The sequence below is a fragment of the Nuphar pumila genome, chromosome 7 (assembly GCF_984573655.1).
Source record: "Nuphar pumila chromosome 7, dmNupPumi1.hap1.1, whole genome shotgun sequence".
Classification (NCBI taxonomy): Eukaryota; Viridiplantae; Streptophyta; class Magnoliopsida; order Nymphaeales; family Nymphaeaceae; genus Nuphar; species Nuphar pumila.
The window spans coordinates 126,420,368-126,441,775 of NC_143255.1; the positions used below are offsets into that span (position 1 = coordinate 126,420,368).

Here is a 21,408-nt window from a genome sequence, read left to right on the forward strand (position 1 = left end):
TTTGGACCCGACCGGCTTTTTATACCTGACCCAAATGGTTCTTCATAATGCAAAACTAAACCAACCCGATTATGTACCTGAACCCGTTTTATTCTTGAACTGACCCGAGCCCAAACCCAATTCGTACCCGAACCAATTATGTACCCAAACCCGTTTTATACGTGAAGTGACCCGATACATTTTGAATATGATATATCATTGATGCCTTTTTATTTCAACTTGAAATGATTGGTTGGTATTGAGATATTCTTTTTATATTTAGATTTTGTCCTTATTTATAGTAGTTAATAAACCAAGGTTGCCAAACTAGGATGCGGAAGCAGGAAACAATACGAGAAGCGAGAAGCGAGCCTTTTTGAAATTTATAGGATGTGGGAATCTAAGTATCAATTTGAAAGCAAAACATAAATAAAAAATAAAGCAATATGGTAACTGAATAGGAATCGAACAAGAAGCAACTAAAACTTAAAATAAAATTGATTATTCTTATATTTCATGAATTTTTAGTATAAGAGTTAAGTTTTTGTTAAAATCTAACAATGATGGTTACCAATTTAGAAAAAGTACATGGGAAGTGAGTGAAAGCGTGAGAGGAAATATATGAAAAATATAAAAAAAATGTGAGAAAAGCATATAGGAAACATATACCATGTGTGTGGAAAGCATAGAAGAAGCGTGGGGGAATCGAGATTCCCATGAAGTTTCGGAAGCAAGGAGTATCGTGCTTCCGAAGCGTGTTTCTGGGAAGAGCGCTTCCCATCTACCTAAGAAGCTTCCAGTAACTTTGTAATAAACTTCTCATTTGTTAGCATATAATCTTCTTAATGAATAGCTAATTCCATTAATTTACATATTTTTTGATTGGCAGGTAATTAGGTCTAAAATACCAATCATATCAAGAACCGAGTTGAAACCCGAACCGATCATACCTGTTAAACCATATGGCTCTACAATTTTCAGTCATACCCACACCCGAACCCAGACCTGAATCAAAATGGGTTGGGTTTGGGTCTAATTCTTAGACCTGATTAAAAAACGGGTCTATTGAAGATGGGGCCAATTATTTCCATCCAGATACCTACCCAAACATGTTAACCTATATGGCCCCACAATTTCCAGCTGTTCTCAAACCCGGACTTGGACTTGAATTATATCAAGTCAGGTTTGTGTCTAACTTTTAGACCTGATTCGGAATCAAGTCTGATAAGACCCGACCCAAACCCAACCCAGTTACACCCTAGATGTAGGGGTGTCAACGGGTCAGGTTTGGTTCGGATTCAGGTGGAACCAGACTCAAGCCTGCTTTGAGAATGATGGTCTTGGGTCCGGATCCAGGTCGAATAGGACCCACCATAAGAGAAACCATACCCATATTCTATAAGGATGACCGAGCCCATAACCGGTAAAATAATATATATATATATATTTATCATTTTTACATTGAAAAATTGTGAATCTTAATCGGAACTCAGGTCGGACCTGGGTCTGATATGAAATTTCACAAACCATACCCAGCTCCATATATTTAGTGGACCCTTCGGGTCCAACCCGGATTCTAATTGGGACTTCTTATTTATCACCAAACCCTGACCCTATAGGGCTTGGTATGGGTTGGGTCCGGGTCAAACCCGGTCCATTGACACCCCTAGCTAGATGTACTGATCAACATAGCAGACAAAATAGTTTGTCATTACACTTGCATGTTTGAATGCAAAATTTTCTATATGAATATATGTTGACAATTATGATGCTTCAAATGTAATTTCTCTTGTTAGTGACTGATATTGCTTGATTTTGAAGGATGCACTAGTAATTTGGTGAGCGTCAAACCACTCTACTTCATTCTCCTTATAATGTTTGTCCTTTCTTGCTAACTGCAGAAGAAGTACTTGCAACTATAGATTCAAAAAAGGTGGAGGTTCTTCAAAGGTATGAATTCAAATGATTAGTTTCCTTTTCTTTTCTTCTCAGTATTGTTACAGCTGAAATTAAGAAGTAATGGATATGAAATGGACCATCTGTATTATGATTGTGTTCATAATATTCAACTTCTACATTTGCCTTGATATTTTGATTGATGTTGCTGTTGCTTGTTCTATATGAGTGCACGATCCTGTGTCATGCATGTGTGCTGTCTGTATTTCCTTGAACATCTGTATCTGAAGACTTGAAGATTTATGTGCACACATGCATGTGCATGTGTGTGCGTACAGGTTGAAATTGGAATGGTTGGAGGATCTGGTTCTACCATTCATGAGAGTGCGTTGACCAAATTTTTTTTGGAAGTGTTTGAGTCATAAATGAATAAAATGATTTCGATAGAAGTGCTAATCCATGGGGTTGAGTATGAGCTATGCTAAAGATATTCTCATTTGATAGTATCTTTTTTGGCTGGGTTTGGGAAATTTCTCATTTGATAGTATCTCCACCATTTTCACCTAAACTTGAAAAGTCCAAGACCAAATGAGCTTCTTCCACTGAATTGAGCATTACCATCTCAAGTGGTGGTACAAATAATTGGTAAAGTTGTGGACCTTGCTATTTTTCTTTTTGCTTTTCTAGTATATTCATTCAAACTCACATTTATCCTCATGTGAATTTACTTTGACCAGAATCAACCCCAAATTCAAACACAATTAATTTTGAAGTCAAATTTAAAAGGGGAAAATAACTCAACTTTCTTAAGTTAGGATCTTTATGTTGCTTTCTTTCACATTCATCTTTAGCCAGGGTTGTCCAGTTGATGACATACTTCTCTTTACTCGATGTTACCACTTAATGATACCAAGTATTTTTGTTTGCTTGCTTACTTACATCCTCCATTTTGCTTAATTTTGTCTTGCTTGTGATTTTACTTGGGTTCTTTGTTTTTCTCTGTTTCACATGCAAATTCAGCCATCTACAGGTGTTCTAGGTTAGCAACTTTTATCTACTCAAGGCTGCCAAGGATTTCTTCTTAACCATGTAAGACATATATGGTGATTTATTTGGTGCAGAAAAATGAGAAAAAAGAAAGAAAAAGGAATGAGAAGAAGAAGAAGAAGGGAGGCACGATAAACGGTTAAAACTTAATGCCCATTTCTTCTCATTCACACACATATAGCACAAGTAAACATGTCCTCATGACAAAATGCCCTTGTATGCTACAAAGATATGTACATACTTAAAAGGATGGAAAGAGAAATGTACCCAGACTACTAAAGTAGATGCCTAGAACTCCTAAAATCTCTCTGACACTCTCAAGTTGGGCACAAGATGTGGACTATGCCTCTTGAGGCCTGGATGAATTCACAACCTTAAAATAATATTGACTAGTTAATTATTTTTCGTACATGAATAATCTACTTCAACTTTCTCCCTTATCAAGTGACAGTCTATGTCACAGGGATTCGGCCAGACAGGTGCTGCACCCCCGTCGACGCGATGTAGGTGCGGTCAACCCGTCCCTGGGTGCGTTGACCGCACCCAGGGTCATTTTGGTCCAATTTTTTGATCTTTTAAAAAAAAAAAATTTTGCCCTATGAAATGGGCTGCGGAATTAAATTTTTTTTTTCTGCTGACAGCTGACCGTGCAGTGGGACCCGCCCCTTGCTGGATTTTAATTTTGATTTTGGCCTTGATAGCTTCTGTCTCTTTAGAGTTGCCTATTCCCTGACGAGTACTTTCATATTCTTCACCTCTCCCACCCCTTGCTGGATCCCTGCAGGTAGTGATGAGAGAATGAAAGGATGGAACAGCCGAAGCGTGGATGCCTGCTTGCTGCTGCTGCTCTTGTTTTATAAAGGGGTACTTGTGTCCACAACATCTGACGAGCTTTCTTGGCATCCCATGCTATTCCTGCCTCCAAACAATGAATTCACAGCGTTGGAAAACATACTGTTAACTTGGAAATGATGATCCATCTTCCTCAAAAATTAAAACCGAAATTCAAGAGCCTTTTGAAGTCTTTATCCTTCAACCATCCAGATCTTTCTTCGTCAAGGATTTTCTCTCTCCATAATAAATGATAATGGTGGTGGTAGCCTTGGTGGCTATTAGTATTCACTTTTCTCCTGACGGGATGGGTGCTCTAGCCGTAGCCTGGTGTAGACCTCTCTTTTCCACATGTCAAATCCAATAAATTTCTTTTAGCTGTCATCCAGAGTCCAGATCGTAGATCTGGGTGCAACTGTATATAAAATGAAATTTGAAGAACCCTAGGCAGTGGCGGTGGAGCCGTAGGCTTCGTGAAGACTCTCTCTCCAACAAACCACATCAAACGTTTCACTTATATTTTTTTTCGTGAAGACCAGGGAGTTTCAGACATGATTGAATCATGACAGTCAGCAGAACGCAACAGGCTGGGTCGATCAGATTGCCAATCCTTTCGGTTCATCAATTTTGTCCCGTTGCGCCAAAGTACACAACATTTTTGTCCCGTTATAAGTCCTAGGAATATATATATATATATATATATATATATATATATATATATATATATATATATATATATATATATATATTTGCCGCACCCTCGCACCTGGGATTTTTGGAAGCACCCACACCCGCACCCGCACCCATGTGACATTCATTTTCTATATGTTTTATCCTCTCATGAAAGAAAAGATTTGATGTTATTAGAATGACTGCTTATTCAGAATATAAGGTAATAAGGGTTTTCACTTCCAATTTCAACTCAATAATTGTAGATTCGATCCATAAAACTTCATATATTCTTTGTACGATGGCTCTATTCTTAGTCTCAGTGCTTGATCAAGCAACAACTCCTTGGTTCTTGCTTTTCTAGATACTATATTTCTATGAGTGATGTAATGAAACAAGGAGTCTTCACACACCTCACTCAAGGGGCACAAATCACACCCACAAATGATCCAAAGCACAAAAACTACTAAGGGCTTATGAAGAACGCAATCACAAAGTGCATATGCACAAGTCCACTATGGGACAATCTTTAAAGCACCAAGGCTTACACAAGCACAAGAGTGCATACAAAAGAGAGACAACACTTAAACATAATGAATTTATTCATCAAGGAGCTTCAAAGAAGCTTGCAAATACAAGGGGCCTTAAGCCCTTATTTATAGGCAAGAAGAGGCCAAGAGGGAGCTTCCAAATAGACGTTGGGAGGCTCTCAACGACTACATGAAGGCATTTTACAAGAATGCCCTTACACAAAGAGATAAAATACAAAAAATTAAAAGAAGAATAAAGAAAAACCTATTTACTAACATGTACAAAATGATCAAAATGCCCCTGGTGGTCATCCTAAATTAGATTATTAATTATAGTTATATATATATAAAAAACTATATATGGAATTGTACATATAACTTAACAAGTGAATGCACAATATCCTGAAGTGGATTTCTTTATATGAAGGAACTTATCTAGTTTGCATCAACATACAATTTATTGTCAAAATACTTATGATTTGGTTATTAAATCCCTTTGCTGCATTTTGTTTCAAGTATCTTCAATTAAAATACTATGCACAACATTCATATGAGAAAGAGTTGGAGCATGCATAAACTGACAAACACTCACAATATAAGCTATATCTGGTCTAGTAATGGTAATATAAATAAGTTTGTCCACTAAAATTTGACGTGTTCTAATGTCTTCACACTTGTCTTCTCTTTGACTAGCTTATGATTTTGTTCAATTATGGTGTCTACACTTACACCCCAATATACTAGTTTCTTCTAGTAAGTACAGCACATATTTTCTTTGGGACAATAGCATTCCTTTCTTTTATATGAGAACTGCAATACCCAAAAAATATTGCGATTGTCTAAGGTCCCTTATATCAAAGGCTTCATGGATACCCTTTCAACATTGATATTGCTTTTCATCATCACTTGTTATCACAATATCATCATATATACAATTAGAATACATATTTTCTTATTTTCCTTTACAAGGAAAGTGTGATCACTAATACTTCTTTTATAACCAAATTGGACAACTGCCTACTAAATCTCTCAAACTAGACTCATGATGATTATTTGTGCCTTATGTAGCCTTCCTCAACTTTCACACTTTGCCTTTCTCACTTGATAACCACAGTCAGAAAGAGTGTTCTATAATCCTCTTTCATTCCAGTCGAGTCTAAATTCCCTCCTGCCAAAATACTTGTTTCACTACCTTATTCAATCATCCTTCTATCTTCTTCCTCTAGAAGGAGGGTATAGGTGGTGCAAATAGAGAGATGACCCTCTCTATAAAGAATATTGGCCTTGATGGCCTCGTACTCTGGAGTCACTCCCCATAGTAAATCAAATACCTTGCTCTTAATTTTTTTTTGTTTCCTTGGAGCATGTTACACAATCTGTTTGGATGAAATAGTTAATTCATCCATAAACCACACAATTGGGCATAGTAGTCACTTGCGGTTGCGGATCTTCTTCCTTGACGGCATTTCCATATTTGATCAAGAGTGTCATATTTCTTAGCAATATTCCTCTTTTTTGAGTAAGCATCAGATGACTTTCCACATCTCGTGGGTCATTTGGAGATACATAAACATCCTTGGAATACTCAGAATCATGGGCTGGAGCAGCCATGACATCATCGATGCATTTATTTTCTCCAATTTATGTAATTTGATTCTTTTTTAGTGGGTTTCTTCACGTCTTTGGTGCTATACTCCTGTTTGCCTCTTGAAAAAGTAGCCGATTCGACGATTTGATCCACTTCCTTGAGACGTTCTTTCAGTGTTGACCATAGATCCCTTTTTTACTTTAATTTTTATTCACATCCTTACTAGTGTTTGTCATTATAGGACTTAAGAACCTTTTCTTCTACCTTCTTAATCTGCTATGCATTTCCCTACACCTAGGCCAAACTCAGCCTGCCATTAGCCCTTTCAAAAACTTTCTTCATTAAGCTTGTGAAAATCTTAAGCAACTACCCAATCCAAACTAGGCTCTTAAAAGTTGTTATAATAGGTACCATGACTTCAGATCTCAGCAAACTTTTCAGGCATGCTAATAAATAAATCTCAAGACAAAGTCATAACTCCATCACTACTGCTCCAAATTGTGAGTATAATGGCTTAAAAAAATCTCCAAATTCACGTTCTGTCATAAGAAAATAGACCAAACTAAAGATCTTACCACTGGCTAGGTGTTGAGAGCCTAGGTCATGTCACCTGGTGGCCCCACTTTCTTCTAAAATCTCCATCCTAGACCTGAATGGAGCTTTGCACCATCTTAACCAGGTAAGACCTATGTGGTGATTGATTTGATGCAGAAAAATGACAAGAAGAAGAAGAAGAAGAAGAAGAAGAAGAAGAAGAAGAAGAAGAAGAGAGACATGATGCAGGGTGAGGGCTCAATGCTCCTTCCTTCTCTTTCAAACACACATATTACAAGTAAACATGTCCTCAGGACAAAAATGTCCTTGTGTGCTTGAAAACGGACATATATGTGCACAATAGGAAAACGCACAAAATTACCCCTGACTAGTAAAAGTAGAGACTTGGAAAATCTTTCTGACATTCTGTCTGTTTTCTCACTTGATTGTTCATCTTGCTTACTCCCATCATGATTGTGATATTTATTTGCTTTTCATTTCTCAAAATTTTGTTGTCTGCTAACATCTATTTTTTACTGGTGCATGTTTTTTCCCCATGTTTATTTTCCTATTTTTTGTCCGCCATCAGTTTTTGCTTTCTTATCAAGTGGGTTCTATCTTCTTCCTCATTTTACAATCAATGTCTGTTTTGTATGAACTAATATCTGCAGATACTTGCAATGGTTGATTGAAGATCAAGGTTTGGAAGATGGTCACTTACACACGCTGTATGCCCTTTCTCTTGCCAAATCAGTGATTGAGACAGTTGGAAGTGACAGCTCTAAGCAGAAGCCAAATGCTGTTATGTCCAAAGTGGCCAATATCTCTGATCCTGGCGATAGGATGGGTTGTGGATTTCTGGTTAGGGAGAGACTGCAGTTTTTTTTGGATTCCTCAGACTTATATGATGCAGAAGCAGTTCTTGATTTGATAGAAGGATCAGAGTTATGGCTGGAAAAGGTATGGAGATTTCTTGAGTTGCTTGTATTTTTCATCTCCTCTTATATATGATAATGATTTAAAGGATGTGTTTGTTACACTTCCACTCAAGGGAAGTCGCTTTTCCTTGAAAGGGATGCCTAGGAGGGAAAGTGCTTCCCCATGGGGGGAGGTGTGAACCCATTTTGACAGGGAAAAAGCCTTTTGCATTTATTATTTGGGTTCCGCCCTATGTAACACAGACTCTTCTAACAGGGCACCGCACCCGCGTCGCACCCAGGCGGGTGCGACACTTGTTAGGTGAAGTCAACCACACTGAGGTCCATTTCTATCCAAAAGTAGATTCAGTTAACCCTAATCAAGTCCATTTATATATATATATATATATATATATATATATATATATATATATAAATGCACACACATACACGTGTGAACTTAAAACTGTTAAAAATTATATATATACCCTCCCCGCACCCCCGCACCCAAGTTTTTTTAAAGTGCCGCATCCGCACCCACACCTATGTGACATAGGTCCCGCCACATATTTTCCAAGTAGATGTTTGTTTCATCCCCTTAGGAAGGAGACCCTCTTTCCTTTGAAAGAGGCTATCTTTCATAGGAAATGGTGTGACACAAATGTCCGCCAAGTATTGGAAGTGTTTGTGGAAAGAACTGATAAACGATGAGTTCTGACAAAGTTATGATCATAAATCATGAGTTTTGTAAAGACATCATAAATCATGTTTGGTGATTTGTGAGTTTGCAGAAACAAGATGTGGGTGACACTTGATCATCTCATTATTGAGATTGGTGAGTATGTCCAAAACTATGTCACATGGATGCGGCTGCAAATATGGAGATATGACCATTTTTCTGAAGTTTTCAATATGACTGGCATCTAAGGGGATACAGAACCGGAGCCAAAATGGATTATCTGTGCGACATAGATCCAAAAAGATAAGGCTCGTAGCTGAAACTGGCATTCTAAGATTATAAGTTTTTTTAGACTGAGGTGGACTAAATCGTTTACAAATGGAAGACATTTAAGATGCTTAACAAAAACTTATGAACAATGTTAAAAACTTTGTGTTGACTTGTTGACTTGCAAGAGCGAAGCCATTCACTGGGTTCAGTGAATGTCCCATCATTCACATCAAATTGGGACAAGTCAGCTGAATATTTCATGACTTGGTATGGTAATGTCATGACATACATACATATATAATACATAGATATATATGTGTTTGCTCATGCTATTGTCTACTGTATGTACAATATAGTTGAAAAAGCATAGGTGCAATTGTATCCACTCGATCTGATGCAAGGTTTGTTTGTTTGCTTGTCATCACACCTTGGATCATATTTCCCAACATAAAAAAATGATACTTTTACCTATGAAATTTTGATACATTATGGGTAGCTGATTTTCAAAGCCCTTGAAAAACCTGCTTACATGTTGCAAACACATGATCCGAAACTGTTTTGTACTAAACAAACTATGCAGATCATATCTGTATGGTGAGATTCATATAAAACTGGAAAAAATACCATTTTCTACTAGATTATATCTGCAAACAACTTTAGCATAAACACACACATGCATGCATACATACATATATGCTGTGTGTGGGTGGGTAGATATCTATGTTACAGAGACATTTCAATTATCATGTGTATCCCCTACCGATACGACATGGTCACATGAGACTCGAACACTTCATGGACATGGCCACTTTCCTCAACATAGTCAAACTAGTTTAACGCACGGTCAACACTTCAACATTGTGTCTTAACTTTATCTATTTTCTTTTATGATCTTGTTTACATATTTCATATTCACGAGTTATTTTTCTTGTAAAATTTGTCATCAATTACATTGCATTTCAATTTCAACTTAGTTTCATTATTTGATGTTCCTAATTGTAATGATTTAAAATTGTTGTTTTATACACACTCAAACACATGCATACATCTACATGTGTGTACGGCCGTGTCCACATGTCCTAATTTTTTAAAATTATCGTATTGTACCAAGTGTATCCGCATCTGTGTATCCATGCGACATAGATAGGGCTGCACAACAAAACGATCTGGCTCAGACTTGGCTCGGTTAAGCCGAATCTGAAGCTCGTTTGGTTCAGTAAATGAGCCAAGTCAGGGCACAAGTTCAAGCTCAACTGAGTACATGAGCCTGGGCTTGATCGACCTAGTGAACTCAGTAAGCTTGACTCGGCTCGATTATGCCCATTTTAAAATTGTGTATTACATACATATATATAGTATTCTAGTGTGAACCGTTGATAAAAAAAACCTATCAACGGTTCAGATCAAGGCTATATAAAGAGGGTTTTAACAAAGGGAAGGGTTAGGGTTTTCATTTCAGTTGGTTTCTCACTTTCACCTCTATCTTCTCCCTTGTGCCGTGCCCATCCTCCTAAACCTCCTTTGTTGTCTTGCGTCTCTGTGTTTGGCTGTCTGCCATCTGTGACTTCAAGGACTCGGGGCCACTAATTTGGGACTCCTCCTTTGTGATTGTGGCTCTTTGGCTTTGCCCCTTTGTTTTGTGTTGTTCATTTTGAATAAAAATCAGGTCTTTCCCTCAACCCTTTTTAAATGGTGAATAGATCTCTCTCTCTCTCTCTCTCTCTCTCTCTCTCTCTCTCTCTCGTGCGCGTGCGCACACATACACAGAGGGAATGAATTTGGATGGTGAGGTCAGTCAATGAAATTTGTGGCAGGAAGCCAACAATTTGTTGGGATGCTGTGTTTTCGCTTGTAAGTTGTTTGTATTGATTGACTCTTCTTGCTTCTATTCTATCAACTGGGCTTGTCATGTTACCTTTCTTACAATGTTTTAGAAATACTTATTTGATGAAATTGGCCTTTGGACACTTTTTTTTGTTGCCATTTTCTGTTTATTTTTAAGAGTGAACTTTCAAAGAAGTGATTTCAAATAATGGACATGCAAGAAGGAAGAAACAACAAAAATATTTGGGTTTTAGGTGAAGTTGCTTCCTGTAAATAAATGTTCTCATGTAAAATAGGCAGAGGATTGAATTCTCTCTAGCTTAAACATATGAGCCAGACTTAAGCTCTGCTTGGTATGCTCTAACGAGTTGAGCTGGGCCAAGCTCGATACCCGACACGAGTCGGGTTCTAGCAGGCTGGCTCAAACTCTGGTCGAGCTGGAGCCGAGCTCGAACACTGTGTGTTTTGGACGAGCTGTGCTCGTACAAAGTAACCTTGGATCGAGCTCGGCTCGTGTGCACCCCTATGGGTGGATGGGTGGGATCATTGGTGCAGATGTGCATATGGTATCAATGAGTTGAGTCTCATAAGTGCAAGTTGTTGACTCAATCTGACCTTATAGGTGTCACATGGAGACTTAGCATGCATATCCCCGTATCAACTGACATGACACTTCAGACACATGAGGATACTTCACGGACACAGTCAAACTAGTGTCCAACACAATCAATGTTGTGTCATTAACTTTTATCTATTTCTGTTTATAATCTTGATTACTTATTTGGTATTCTCCACTCTAAGGCTTTCCATATATATGTACACTTAGTTGAAAATCATTCATTGGAGCCTAGGCGAAAGACCCCTAAAAGGACTAGTTGACCTAGGCAGGACAAAAAATATAAAACATCAAGAAAAGTAAAAATATAACAATAAATAATTAAATTTAGTAACAAATACATGATTGTAACTATGGGTGAAGTGTGTAATTCAGTGTAACAAGTTGCAAAATTCATGAAATTGTATAATATTGAACATATACCAAAACTTGGGGCACACTATCCAATTACTTACATATATATATATATATATATAGATAGATAGATAGATAGATAGATATATATATAGATATCTATCTATCTATCTATCTATCTATCTATCTATATATATATATATATATATATATATATAGAGAGAGAGAGAGAGAGAGAGAGAGAGAGAGAGAGAGTATTATCCTACCCCTGTTTCGTTAGGTCATTATTAGGACCCTCTAAAAATCATAGTTTTTAGATGTTCTATGCTAGATCTGAGCATGTAATTTTAGTAAGCATTTTTATGCTCAGATGTGTATTTTAAAGAGGTAAAAACATCATCGGTTGATATCGTACTAAAATTTCATAATAAAATGTTCACCTTTTACATCAAATCAATTTGACACAAAGCTTGTTTCTCAATAAATAAGTATTGATAAACACATCTATTGGTTCCAATTGAGCATAAAACACCTAAAACTTTGATATTCGGAAGGTCTTAATGGTGACGGAAAGAAAAATGGGACATTATGAACTCTGTTCTCATATATATATATAGATAGATAGATAGATAGATAGATAACTGAAAAAACAAATTTTATAAATGTGCATGTGTGTGTCAAAAACACATGCATACATCTATACAACAAAAATAAAAAAAGAGGAAAAAAGAAAAAAAGGGAGAAAAAGGAAGAAAAAAAAGAAGAGAGTGGAGGGGGGGAGGAAGATGGAAAAAGAAAAAATAAGAAAGAAGAAGAAGAAGAAGAAAAAGGGGTGAAAGGAAGTGGAAGAAGGAAAAGAAAAAAGAAAAAGAAAAAGAAAAAGAAAAAGAAAAAGAAAAAAATAAGAAGGCAAAAGAAGAAGAAGAAAATAAGAGAACAAAAAAAAAAAGCTTTTGGGAGTGAAAAGGAGAAAAAAGAAGAAAAAAAAGAAAGGAAGAAGACAAAAAAATAAAAATTTATAACCATGTTCCTGCAGCCTAGGCGCCTAGGCAGCCTATGTAGAAAAACAATAGTGCCTAGGCATCGCTTTTGACAAGATGAATCCCGTTCTAAAAAATATGTGTATATATATATATATATAAAACTGAAAAACGAGATTTTATATGTGTGTGTCAAAAGCATATGCGTATATTGTAAACAACAAAAATAAAAAAGAAGGAAAAAAGAAAAAAACGGAGAAAAAAGAAGAAAACAAAAGAAGTGAAAAAGAAGAAGAAAGTGGATGGTCGAGAGGAGGAAGAAGAAGAAAAAAGAAGATAAAGAAGGAAAAAAAAGAAAAAGAAGAAAAAAAAGAAAAGGGAAAAAGGAAGAAGAGGAAGGGGAAGAAAAAGAGAAGGTGGAGGGGTAAAACTGAGGAGAAATAAGGAAAAGAGAAGAAAAAAAAAGAAGGTAAAAAAGAAAAGCAAAAAAAGAAGGAAAAGGGAAAACAAAACAAAAAGCTTTTTGGGGCGAGAGAAAGAAGAAAAAGAAAGAAAGAAAGAAAGAAAGAAAGAAAAGAGATAATTTTTTTAAAAATAACAACTATGTCCCTGCCCTTGCAGCCTAGGTGCCACCTAGGCGGAAAAATAGGACCCTACCGCCTAGACCTAGAAGCCTAGGCACCGCTTTTGGCAACTATGGATCTGATTGTATGGATGTGTCCGGCATGGTCCATTTGCTAGGAACTGGCCCTTGGATTGTGTTTTTCAAAATAAAAAATGATCTTTTAATGTTTGAAAATTAAAAATTTGTGGGCCTTTGATTTTTCAAACTATAAAAAAACCTATTTACGTTCGGGATTGGATGGTCTAAAAGCTGATCACCATTAAATTGACCGCATAGAACACATTTGTACGGTACAACAACAACAACAACAACTACGCCTTCATCCCAAAACAATTGGGGTCGGCGATATGAACCAAAAAAGAAAATCATTATGGGTCTTCCACATGAATCCTTCTCCTCCAATCATTTCTATCCAATGCCATGTCCTCGGTGAGGTTCAAAGCATTCATATCCTTTCCTATCACCTCCATCCATGTCTTCCTAGGCCTACCCCGACCTCTTTTAACTAATATATTTTCCCATTTCTCCATCCTTCTAACTGGAGCATCATTAGGCCTTCGCCGAATATGTCCAAACCATCGTAAACGATTCTCTCTCATCTTATTTTCAATGGGTGCAACGCCTACCTTCTTACGTATCTCCTCGTTCCGAATCTTATCTTTTATTGTATTTCCACACATCCATCTCAGCATACGCATCTTAGCTACACTCATTTTTTGAATATGATGTCTCTTGGCAACCCAACATTTTGTACCATATAGTAAAGCGGGCCTAATAGTCGTCCTATAAAACTTTTCCTTCAACCGTAATGGCATTCTACGATCGCAGAATACTCCAGTTGCACTTTTCTATTTCATCCACCCAACCTTTATCCTATGATTTACATCTCCATCAATTTCTCCATATTTTGAATGATAGATCCCAAATATTTGAAACAATCATCCACCGGTATTTCTTGCTCACCAAGCTTCACTACACTCCCATCACTATTTCGTTGCTTACTAAACCGACATTCCATGTATTCTGTCTTACTCTTACTCAGCTTAAAACCTCTTGCTTCCAATGTCTGTCTCCATAATTCTAACTTCGCATTAACCCCAGCTCTAGACTCATCAATCAAAACAATATCATCAGCAAACAACATACACCACGACACATTTTCTTGAATTGATCTCGTAAGCTCATCCATCACTATAGCAAATAGGAAAGGGCTTAAAGCAGATCCTTGATGTAACCCAACCGTTATAGGAAAATTGGTTGTCACCCCTCCACAAGTGCGGACATTGGTTACTACTCCTTCATACACATTTGTACGATCAACTTGTAAAAAAAGATTGTTGAAGGTGGGTTTCACTTTGCACACCATGCACATGTATAAATCCATGCATACCTACCCCTTACTATAAAAAGCTATATATTATCATGGCCCAATTGAGTCACATGTAAGCTGATGTGTAAATTCTTGTATCATTGGGTTTTAAGGCATAGAATAAGACAAGATTGTTTGACAAATTTGTTGACCTTGGTAAATGCATTGAAATGTTGGGGTCTTAATTTATAGTAGTTTTTTTTTGAATTGTACAAGTTGAAATGCAGTTGGCTGAGATGTCAAGGCTTAGACTGAACATCTGGCCTAGGTTTACCTTAGGATTTGATTCTGTGAAATCTGAAGAGAACTTTTCTATCTATCCATGTTGTAGTCCAAATTGGCCAATTAAACTAGATAAAAGAAGTTCACACTAGGAGAAAGCATGTAAATGTTTGTCTTGTGGTAAACCAGTTCTTTAATGTTGTCTGTATCGTACGATATGTATCGTATCGATGCAAGAGATTGATATGATACATACCTGTATCTTGATACGGGTGTATTTCGTAGGTGTATCACATGTATTGTACGATATGGTGTCTACCGACTTAAAAATTGGCAAAACCGGTCTTTTATGTTTTTGATTTTTAAAGAGCTTTTGAGGGCCAAATCCCTCATTTGTATAGAACATACTGGAGAGCTTCCCACACACCCTTGGAGCCGTGAGATCGTTTTGGGGGCCGTTCTTTGCATCAGGGAGAGGGATTTCGTTATTTCATCAAGAGTGCATTTTCACCGTTTTTTCACCTAAAGAAGTTGGTTAAGGTAAAAAAGTTCATTTTCATCGTTTTTTCACTCAAGAAAATGGGTTAAGGTAAAAATTCTTTATTATGAGTAAAATTACAAAGCTACTCTCCAAAAAATTTCTGCCATGTGGGGCGCTGCCCCCCGTACAATCTTCTGCCAACTTACCGTGAAAATTAAAGATTTATATTAAGGTAGAAATCAGGTTCCACACTCCTCCAACAAAGATGACATCAGATGACCCGACATAACAATGGGGCACTCAAGTAATGAGTGAAAAATCGATTGAAAATCGAGTGCAACTATTTTCCTAATATTTTTGTTTATGTAATATGAAAGTATGTGTCATGGGTATAGAATTTTTTTGCAAACCCGCGATGTGCCAGACTGCCCAGTTTGGCCATTCTAACGGCCAAAGGCCGCACATCAACACTTTTTCATGTGCTGAATCATTTCATTGGCCCTACACACCACCTCATGCGTAACAACCTAGCGGAAGCTGATCAAGAGCATCTCCAAATGCGTATTCTACTTTGTCCATGCCACTTCATGCATAGCCATCCCATACTAGCTATCACTTTCGAAAATGGCATAAACTTGCCTTAGCCTCGCATGCCATGAAGTGCATTACGACTCCATGCACACACTACAACAAAACCTCGCCACTGAAGGAACAAGACCTTGCGGCCCACAGTCCGAAGACCAGTTAATGATTGAACACCATAGCGAAGAGTACCACCCAGACTCGTTCGCCGACATCTAGGCGTTCACTCGCCTAGCCTCGAGTCACCATACTCAATTGGAATCACTTAAGGTTATCTCTTGGAGAATGAGCCCTAACCAACACGCACTCCCATGCATCCAAACGCTACACATGAAAAACTCATTTGCTGACACTGCTTAACTAAACAACACTCCACGTCTGTGTCGCCACACAACGATGCACTAACGACGATACCGTTGCCTATCGTGTGCAGTGCTATCATTGTATGTCATCGATTAAGGCAACACATATTGTATGTTAGTATACTCGATGCATTTTCCACTAAGTAGAGCTTCACACTACACATGCCTCATTCCGAAGGCTTGGTTAAGGACATTCCCCCCTCACCCAAACCATTGTCGTCCTCGACAATGTCGGTGCAGGTAAGAACATAACCTTAATTGATATGCCAGTTTTCCTTTACACATATCTTTGGTTTTCTTTTCTTCACTCTACTCAACTTGTTTTGGTTTCCATCTGCCATCACCACAACCTTTAGCATGCTAAGTCCCATTCCTCAATGCGCCTCAAGTCACTTAAAAACGTTCATCTGTTCCAATATCATCGAGCATTTTTTGCTCGTGGGACCCCAATGTAGTCTCATACACAAGCGGGTCATTCCCGCCTGCACGACAAAGTTGCCGTCGTCACGCTCATGGATAGGGCATCTTTCGACCCTAGCAAGGGCAATTCCAATCCCTTTGTGGTACTCACAGAGAAGAGTGACCACCAATGCGTGCTGCGTATCACCACAAAGTTGCCGTCGTCACGCTCAACTCCCTTAAAGCACCAACTTGCGATTTTGTAATGGTCCAACCTAGTCCTCAAGTGGTGGACACCTACTTGCATATCACCCCAAAGCGGTCCTTTAAAGTGTCTTTCTGTGCACTCGTCCACACAAGGGGCAATACGACCCAATGCTACAACTCTCATATGGAGCCAACATATTGCAACTTTCATTCGGAGCCAACAAAACGTCTCCGTAAGAACCAAACCGACAAGTCACAAACAACAACTTTTTTCTCACACACAATCACAAAGAAACTGTCAAATTCAAGTGACCAAAACAACGAGCATTCTGATCAAGATGGGCACTCTTCTAACCCTAAAACTTGGGAGAGAATATAGAAGTTTAATTGAGTCTCTCATACTCAAAGGTGTAAATCCATCTAGCCGAATTCAACGTGCATTCTCTGCATGCACAAGGCAAACGCCGCGCTCCACCTGCGAGCCTAACACGCAACTGGTAGAAATCTTTGTCTTATCTACGTTCCCTTAGCCAACTAAATAACAACTTTACACTTCTATTTACCATTGACAAGATGACCCATACCATCTTGTCAACAACTTGCTTGTGAGCTTGGTCAACAACACTTCAACTGCTTAAATTTGTGTAACCAGGATAAACCATCACTGTCCTCTTCACTGTCACACTCACTGAACAATAAGTTTACCGTGAATCTTTCTGCTATGATGCCAATTTGTCACGGGCATAGATTTTTTTGCAAACCCGCGACACGTCAGACTGCTCAGTCTGGCCAACCTAACGGCCAAAGGTCGCACACCAACAATTTTTCATGTGTTGAATAATTTCATTGGCCCTGCGCACCACCTCGTGCACAACTGCCTAGTAGAAGCTGATCAAGCTCATCTCTAAATGCGTATTCTACTTGGTTCATGCTACTTCGTGCATAGCCGTCCTATACCAGCTATCACTTTCGAAAATGACATCGACTTGCTTTAGCCTCGCGTGCCGTATAGCGTATTGCGACTCCATAAACACTACAACAAAACCTCGCCACTGAAGGAACAAGACCTTGTGGCTCCCAGTCTGAAGACCAATTGATGATTGAACATCATAGCGAAGAGCACCACCCAGACTCGTTCGCCGGCATCTTGACATTCACTCGCATATCCCTGAGTCAACATACTCGGTTGGAATCACCTAAGGTAATCCCGGGGGGAATTAGCCCTAACCCACACGTACCCCCGTACGTCCAAATGCTATGTGTGAGAAACTCATCCAAGTCAAGAGGTCCTTAACCAAATCTCCAAATGCAACATCCTCTGATCTGCTGGCATTGCTTAACTGAACAATGCTCCACGTCTGTGCCGCCACACAACAATGCACTAACGATGATACTGTTGCCTATCGCGTGTCGTGCTATCACTTCATGTCACCGATCAAGCTAACGCACACTGCACATTCCTACACTCGATCCATTTTCCAGTCAGTAGCACTCCACACTGCACATGCCCACTTTCGAAGGCTCGGTCCGAGATAGCACGAGTCTTGTGACATGTTCTTAATTGCCATATATTTAATATTTTGCATTGTTCCTGTGAGATAGTTGATGTTTGATGATGTCTTATGCAGCTCATAGAGACATAAATGCTTCATATGTGATTTTATGGTTGCATTTTTTGCATTTCATTATTGTTTCGTGATTATGATTTTTTAGAATTTTATTTATTTTTTATGATTTTTTTTTTCAAAATTTACCATTTTTTCTATATGATACAGTACATATATTATTTTGGGCCCAATCGATATGGGTTATGATACGATACCTATAACCTTGCTTTATATAGTTCATGCATTTATTTATTGATGTGTATTTATGTTCATGTATAAGACCAGAAACCAATGTTGTAAATAGCATTGAGGCATAGCGAGGTATAAGACCCGCTCATGAAGCGAGGCATAAGCTTCACAAATAATATTAAAAAAATGATTAATTAATTGATTGGTCAATTTTTTAATATAAAAAGTAATATGTTAATTAATTAGGCAGACGAAGAAGAAGAAGAAGATCAGTAGAAGGAGGAGGAGAAGAACGTAAGAAAAATAAGACCGACAAAGGAAGATGGAAGAGGAGAACAAGAACAAAATAAGGAGAGAGAGAGTAATACCAGTAGAGGTGAGAGAGAGAGAGAGCACGAGAGATTCTTATTTTCCTTTTTCTTCTTCTTCTTGCTCTACCGAGAGAGAGGGGGAGTGCCTTATCGGGCCTCCTCCTTTTCTTTTAAAGAGAGGAAAACGAGGCGTGCGCCTCAACCTTGAGGCGTACACCTCAAGGCCCATTAGGCACACACCTCATAGTGACTTGCACTTTATTAGTGCGTCTCGAGGAACAAAAGGCCTCGCCTAGCCTCAAGGTGCGCTTTTCACATCACTGCTAGAAATATATGTGTGCATTTGCTTGATGTTGAAAACAATAATGATCAGATGTAGAATATCTTCTAGCAAAAAATTTAATATGAAAGACTTTCAATAATTGGAAAATGAGTGAAAGCAAAAGCGGTGAGACTTGTTGAAATTGAATATATTGAAGCTTATAGTTAAGCCTGCTCCTATGCGCTATTGAAACATTTGGGGTGTGTTCGACACCTTAACTCACACTCTGATTTGGAATCAGAATGATTTTAAATCATTCTGATTCCAAATCCCGAGGCAACCCGTGAGATTTGAAATCTCATGGGTTTGCCGTGATTTCAAATTATTCGAAATCACGGATGCCTGAAATCTCATGTTCGGAAGAACATGGAGATTTTAGGGCTTTTAGAATTGCTTTCTCAGGTTCCCTTGAGAAAGCAATTCTGTTGGAACGAACTGAACATGCCTTGTAGTCTTTCTAGTGAACGTTGTTAGTACCTGTTAAATATGGAAATTTATGGAAGAAAACAAAAGGTTAAATGCATAATAAAATGTAAGTGTATCCACATTTTACACTTCGTTTAGAACTTTAACATTTTGTCCATGCATGATTTGAGAAGTTTGTTCAAGTGAATGCTTTGAGTGCCTTTATCCTCCTTCACTGTGAGTCGGCAATAAAAATATAGGTTTATCACTCTAAAATTTGCCTTTGGTCCTTGTTGAGGCTTCTCTTTATGTTGCTTGTCTTTAGGAAATTGGGGCATGTGCTTCTTCACTCTTGGTAATAAAATCACTGACTTATTCTTATGAAGTTAGAAAAGTTTCGATTTCTTAAGAGTTACTTACACATGATGTTATTTTCGTATAATGATCTTGTTTTTATGTTATGTGTTGCTTGTTAAGATATATGTAGCGTTTGCCTATGTTATTGTTTTTGTCTTCTATATACCGAAGTACACTTAATTGTACTCTAGGTATTTTCTTTCTTTCCTTCTTTTGATGTGTATTCTTGTACATTTAATTTGAGTTCTATTCAAGCTATACTTTAGGTATACATTTTATGTATTTTAGGATATATATACTCCAGGTATACCTATTAGATTAGTAAGTGTACTTATGGTATACTTTAGGTTAGATTAGGTTTTTTGGTCATTTTTAAAACACCTAAATATTTTATTTTTGTATTTATTTATTTTTTATTTATTTTTGGGGTCATTTTTTGAATGACCAACTAGTCGTTGGGGTTTGTATCAAATTAGCCATTATGTCTTCCTCTATATATTAATCATCCTTTTGTTGTTTAAGTGAGAGAGGATGGATGTACATATGTTGTGTTTGAGTGTTTTGTAGTGAGATTCACTTGTAAATTTTGTTTATTTTGTTATTAATAAAAAATATTTATTTTATTTCTTGGTGTTCTTGTGAATGTATAATTGTTATTTTTTTTGGTTAAATAAATTATGTTTGTGCTTTAGTTTCTTTTTTGGGTCTTTTGGTTGTCTTGGGTTCTGTGCAACTTGGTGACAGTGCTTAGTTTTCTTTCCCATCTTGTAGTGCAATGAAACATATGCAGTATAACATGGTGCCTGCGTATTGATGGTACAAAGTGAGATTTGATTCTCTGTTAATGTTAAAATTTAGGGCATGTTTGGTAAGGTCTCATGAGATTCAGACTCATGTAAATGAGAAAATGAATCTCATTTACACAGCTAACCAAACATCAGAAAATGATCCAGGGGAAACTTGAATGTGTTTTGGGATCAAATTTGGTATGAATTTAGTCACATCTCATGTGATTACAAATCACATATTCCACGTGATTTGGATTTGTATGACTCCAAATCAGGGTTTGGTAAATTAAAAAAATATAATTACATTTCCACTTCCCTTTCGATTCCTATTTGCTTCCCACTCGAATCCTAAGTCGCTTCCTTCTTCGTTCCCCCTTCGAATTCTGGTTCGCTTCATAGGTCGTTTCCGCTTCGCTTCTCTTCTCGCTTTCGACATGATTCTTGGTTCGCTTCTAAGTCGTCTCGCGC

The 21,408-nt window shown here is 37.7% G+C and overlaps 1 protein-coding gene across 1 annotated transcript in view; it reads left to right on the forward strand.

Moving 5' to 3' along the window:
* LOC149833412 (Vacuolar sorting protein 39) overlaps positions 1-21,408 on the forward strand; it is an 84,326-nt gene that overhangs the window by 26,342 nt on the left and 36,576 nt on the right. The window contains exons 7-8 of the mRNA XM_090015100.1: positions 1,881-1,929; positions 7,746-8,034. Of these exons, the coding sequence (XP_089871226.1) occupies positions 1,881-1,929; positions 7,746-8,034 (338 nt within the window). The remainder of the gene's footprint in view (positions 1-1,880; positions 1,930-7,745; positions 8,035-21,408) is intronic.